This window comes from Rattus norvegicus, chromosome 11 (assembly GCF_036323735.1).
Source record: "Rattus norvegicus strain BN/NHsdMcwi chromosome 11, GRCr8, whole genome shotgun sequence".
NCBI classification, from domain to species: domain Eukaryota; kingdom Metazoa; phylum Chordata; class Mammalia; order Rodentia; family Muridae; genus Rattus; species Rattus norvegicus.
The window spans coordinates 81,407,288-81,413,287 of NC_086029.1; the positions used below are offsets into that span (position 1 = coordinate 81,407,288).

The following is a 6,000-nucleotide window of genomic DNA, read 5'->3' on the forward strand; positions in this document are numbered from 1 at the left end:
CCTCAAAACTTTGAGACTATATCCAATGAATTTGGTCAGGAGATTAGGGGCAAAAGAGGTGTTGATTTTGACAACTAGGGTAATTTCGCTAATGTTTCTTGTTTCTGAGACAAGGTTCCATTCAATATGTATCCCTGGCTGGCCCAGATAGAGTAGGCTGGCTTGGGACTCAGAGCTCTACCTCCCTCTACCTTGAAACTGCTGGGATGAAAAGTTACAATGCCCAACATACAAGAGTAATGTTTACTTAGAGTAATTTTAAATATAGCTGGAATTAATTTAAGACGAAGTCTCACTAGCCTGAAATTCATGATCCTCCTGCCTTATCTTCCAGATTGACAGATTACTAGTATATAACACAATTCTTGCCACAACTAAAAATTAAAAATAGGAAGACATATTATCTAAGTCCTCAAAGTTTTTTAATATGAAAGAAGCTCATGGCCCCTCCTACCTAGTGAGTAGACAGGGTAAACATTAGAAGAAAAAAGATCCATTACAATGAACTAATCATAATGAACTGCATCGTATTCTCTGGGGCTGGAGGACACATCAGCAGTTAAAAGCACTTACTGCCACCAATAGCAGCACTCCGGTGGCAGAGGCAGGTGGACCTCTGAGTTCAAGGCCAGCCTGGTCTACAGAGCAAGTTCCAGGAGAGCCAGAAATACACAGGAACCCCGTTTCAAAAAATAAAAAACAACAACAAAAAAAGAGCACTTGCTGCTCTTCCGGAAGACCCAGGTTTAATTCCCTGTGGTCACAACTCAAGTTTCAGCGGATCTGACCCCTCTTCTGCTTTCTACAAGCACCAGGCCGGCACCCATGTGATAAACACTTATACACATAAAAATAAGTATTTTATCACTTAATGAAAGGAAACATTTCTTCCATGGCACTGTATATGTATATGTGTGAGATAATTATAGTGCACTGAGTTATTCTTACAACAACCCCATGAAAAGTGTTACAGTATTTCTAAATTAAAAAACTGAGCCAATGTCAGTTATTAGTTAAGTTGGTAGATACTCTATAAATCTGGTAAAGAAAAGAAAACCATATTCATGGAGAGCTTTGGGGCTGCTTGGCAGGAATCTGACATTGGGCCAGGACAAGGAAGTTAGCTCAGGCAGGAATCTGATTTGGGGCTAGAACAAAGTAGGCTTCAGGCAAGAGTATGACTTTGGGCCAGGACAGGGAAGTAGGCTCAGGTATCTTGGTCATCCTGATAAGCCCCTAGAAACAGTGGTCATGGGACTTTGTTTATTGCCTTGCTTATTACCTAACCTAGAACTGACATTACTTGCATGTAATTAAAATGGTATATAAGCAGATTGGGAAAATATAAACCCGCCTCACCCTGAGAATTGGCTAGGGTCACAGTATTGCTTAATTGTCTTTTTTCTTTTTAATCCTCACTCCTGCCCTGGAGAACCTGTTGACTGTCTGAGCTGGTTTGGTCACATATTCTAAAATGTTGGGGGGGGGGGGGCTGGGGGAAGGGCCCTCACTATGCCACCCTGGCTGGCCTGGAACTTGCCTCAAACTCAGAGATCTATCTGCCTGACTCAGGTTCTCTACTGGGATTATAGGACCTGGTAAGACTATCACAAACTCTAAGATTCTCGCTAAAAGACAACCACCTGACAGACTGACATACTTTCCTGAGGAAAGGACAGCCCTATTTCAGCTCTCCATAGCACTATTTTTCTACTTTCAAGAAGAAGCAGCCTCTTTAATTGATGTCCTATTTATCAAACGATACATACAAAGGGTATAGAGGGATGGCTCAGTTAGTAAAGTATTTACCCAACAAGCATGAAGACCCAAGTTCAATCCCCAGCACCCATACACAAAGCTGGGTACTGTGGCACAAGTCTGCAATTGCAGCAACGGGGAGGCAGGGAGGCAGACACAGGATCCCAGTCAGACTGGCCAGAAGATGGGCTTCAGGTTCAGTGAGACCCTGCCTCATAAAGGTAGACGGTGACTGAAGACACCAGATGTCAACTTCTGGCATCCACACACACTAAAAACATACAAAACAAAAGATGGCTCAGTGGGCAAAAGCCTGATGATCTGAGTTTAATCTCTGGAACCAATAGCAGAAGAGAACCAGTAACTCTTGGAGGTCCTCTGACCTCCACATAGGTGCTGCCACATGTATACATTTTGCACAGAGAGAGGGGAGAAACAGTATTTTTAAAGAAACACAAAACTATGAACTCCTAAAATGTACTGGCTGTGGAAATAGATGTTTAACAATTCCTGTAACATCTATAGATTGAAGCTCTAAAGTCAGACTGAAATCCTGACTTCTACTGACTACACCTCATACGACTCTGAACAAATCATGTCTCTACCTCAGATTCCTGCAAATGAGAATTACAATAAGAGTACACAGTACACACACACACACACACACACACACACACACACACACTCTCTCTCTCTCTCTCTCTCTCTCTCTATTATATATAGTGCAGGTGTGTCTAAAAGACAGAGCCTTTAATTCTAGAGGCAGTTAGGTAATTCTCTGTGAGTTTGAGGTCACTCTGGTCTACAGGTCATCCTGGTTGCAGGCCAACCAGGGATACATAGTAAGACCTTGTCTCAGAAAATAAGACAGACAGACATAGCATTTACTGTCCACCAAATATTGCTCCAAGCAGTTTTCATTTGCCTATTGATCCATTTAATATAGCAATTCTGTGAGGTAGTTGCTATCGCCTCTTTTAGGCTTTTATTTTTAATAATGTGTATATGACTGTGGATTTGTGCATGTGAACACAGTGGCTATGGACACCAGGAGAGAATGGGATCTCTGGAACTGGAGTTAGGTTGTGAGCCAAGCTGCCAAAAGTAGGTACTGGGAACAAACTTTGGGTCTTTGCAAGAACAGAATGTGTTCTTAACCACTAAGGTATCTCTCTCACTCCTACTTTCACCTTTTTAGACAATTTGTCCATAGTCACAGGGCTAGTAAATGTCAGAAGCAGGGTGCTCATGAAATAATATGTCTCTACATACTTATCACTAGGAGTACAGCCCTTGTGAGGTTATTAGGACATTAAATTATATTAAATGTTTAGTTTACTATCTAATAAACATTTATACTAATTCATGACTTTCATTCAAATGCTGTCTTTTTTTTATTTATTTATTTATTTATTTGAGTTCATTATTGATTAGCCAATGGTATCAGACTAAAGACCAAACTTATTTTTTGATAATTTACGAGTTTAAATAATAGGTTCTGACTTAAGGTAACCCCAGAAACCAAGAAAGAGTTCTTAACCGTTGATCAAAAACTTTCCAAGTAACAGAAGAAATAACACGAATATAAAGAAATAACAAGAGTTTCCAGGTCCAGCATGACCCTGAATAACATCCTCAGAACAGGTTACATCTAAGTTCTATAGTCCCTAAGCCATCAAAGCAGCCAGCCCCTCCTTCCTACTCCAGCCTAGGGACACTGTAAGATGCCCCGACAGGAGCAGTCAAAATGCAGACACCTCTTCGCCTCCTCGGCCTAGAAATGTCACAGGCGCTGTAGCGGTGGCTCGCCTCGTCTCCTTTCCCCCCTCAGCCTAGAGCCTAGAGGTGGAAAAGGAAATGGCCATGAAATACAGCTGCAGGAGCTGCAGCAGTCTACAGCTACTTTCCAGCCTCTCTGAGATGGCGCCTCAGCCAAAGGGGCTGTGGTCAGGAAAGACTTCCTATCCTAACCCATGGTCCCCAAGGGTTGAAAACCTACCAATCCCTGAGCTTCCCACAAAAACTAACCAATCCCTGAATAGGAAAACCCACCAATCCTTATTCTGGAAATCTCTGTCGTGAAAAGCTCTGCCCCCTAAGAAACCCTATATAAACTCTGCCTTTTGTCCAATTCCCTGTGTCCTATCTTGGGAGCAGAGGGCAGTCATCCCTGGATCCTCCAATAAATCTCTTGTGAGGTGTGACTGATAAGCAGCCTAGAAGCAATGAAGAGAAGAAGGGAAGAAATGGAGTAGAGCTGAGAGTTCTCAGCTCAGCTGGGAATACCCTCCCCGGGGAGCTGCAAAGGCTTCCTTTCAGAGCTGTGTGGTTCCTGGGCACAAGTGTGCCCTTCCACTGGGACACCTTCTCTCCTCTGAGCTGTATGGCTACCAAAGCCCAGGATACCCTTCCATTCGAAAAGAAACACAAGCTCGGTACTAAGTTATTTTAAATTTTCAAAAAGGGGTGGTGTGGTGAGAAAAGAGCCGGAAAGAGGAAAAAGCAAGACAGCACTGATCCCATTCAATACCATAACTTGACTCTACAAAAATGGAATTACTTTTGGATCTGCTAAGCCAAAGCAAACAGAAGCCTTCTGGATCTGAATTTTTTTTCCGGGAAAAAAAAAAAACCCTCATGCTTTTTTTTTTACATAGTCAGCAGCAAACCACGGCATCCTTTTTATGTATACTGGACCCCATGTTCTACCTGACACTTTATCAATCTGCGTACATCTCTCCCTCCCCACCCCCAACTGGCTAACTTTGAAACCCGGTTAGGGAACACGCTTCAGTAAACACCTAATCCAACACAGTAATACGGTTCTCGCTTAACGACCCCTCTAAGTGGCCGTTCTGGGACCGCGTCCGGGTCCCCAGGCGTTACCAGGGGGGCGCCAGTTGGAAATCGCCGGTGCCCAGCGCACTTCTGGGCACTTCTTGTCACACCAGACAAGCCATTCTCGCAGCTGCTGGCTTTAGTCATTTGCAGCCCCAGCCTGGTTCTAAGACCTTTTATAAGGAAAAGCCCCGTGTGGGTGAGCACACGCCGGCCCGGGGTGGCCCCAGAGACCACGTCCCGCGGGGTAAGAAGACAGCACCCACCGACCCTGCGGACCGCCCGGCCCGGCCAGTTCTTGTTACGACGACTCCCTACCCCAGGGTGGGACACGCCGGGGTCGCTCCCGTCCCACCTCCGGGGGTCCCCGCCGGTTCCGCCCACGCGCGACCAAACCCGACAGACAACCGCGACCAACCGCCCCTTCCCCCACCGAGGCTCCCGCCCCCTCCCCCACCACGCCGCGGCCACCCCGGTCCCTCACCCAGGGACATATCGATTTTGTCGAGGTTCTCATTGCTTCGTGCTTTCGGCGCCGGCGGCGTGGTCGCCGTGGCTCCCACCAACCGGGTGCCAAACCGGTTCATGACTGGGGATGCGGCGTCGGAGCAGTCAGCCGGGAAGGCCACAGTCGCAGGCCCGCCGCCTCCCACTCACGCACGCAGACTAGCTGCAGCGCAGAGCGCGCACGCGCGCCGCCGGCGCCCTCGCCCTCCCACCCACAGCAGCGGGCGGGGAGAGAAACTACCGAGACGAACTGCGGGCCAGAGCGGCCCACGCGAAACTGACGCCTAGCGGCCCTCGCCGGTGCGGGGCGACGTACTAGAGCCTCAGCCTCGGGCGTCGGGAGTAGCCTCTATCCTAGCGCCTCGACGGTCCACATCATTGGCAGCACCTCCGAAACCGAGTCTGAAACGCAAGCCTGGCACTGCTGTTCGGGCCTGTCCTGCTGCGGAAAGGCCCGGCACGCCCCTCTGCAGTGCAGCCTTGGGAGGCTGGGACCCCTGTGAGAGTAGATTGCAGCGATGGGTCCCAGCCCCCCTGTCCCTGAGTTGCCACGTCTGATAGCAAAGGCTGCAGTGACAGTTCTTGAGTCACCTTAACAATAAAAGTAAATGTTAATGTATCTGCACCATGTCTCAATCGGCACTCTATAAACATTTGGCACGGTACTAGCTACCTTCTTAGTAAGACCTCATCTTCCCTTGGGAGGGTAAGTACTTCTGTTTATTTGGCTGCGTTTTTCTATTACTCAATTGAGTTGTGATTCCTGCTTAATAATTCGTATCCCCTTTATGAAATGTTATATCTCCCTCCTTTTTTACTTTATTCTCCCACAACGCACTTGCGTGGAAGCATGCCTGTTATTCCATCCCCCACATAACTGCTCAAAACCATCTCAGA

General features: G+C 47.0%; 1 protein-coding gene across 2 annotated transcripts in view; it reads right to left on the reverse strand.

Annotated features, from left to right (window-relative positions):
- Fyttd1 (forty-two-three domain containing 1) overlaps positions 1–5,317 on the reverse strand; it is a 29,565-nt gene extending 24,248 nt beyond the window's left edge. The window contains exon 1 of one of the 2 annotated variants that reach the window (XM_039088498.2): positions 5,081–5,317. In XM_039088498.2, coding sequence (XP_038944426.1) covers positions 5,081–5,183 — 103 coding nt within the window. In that variant the 5' untranslated portion in view covers positions 5,184–5,317. The remainder of the gene's footprint in view (positions 1–5,080) is intronic. The other variant, NM_001399283.1, reaches the window with a different exon arrangement.
- Positions 5,318–6,000: the final 683 nt, after the last annotated feature.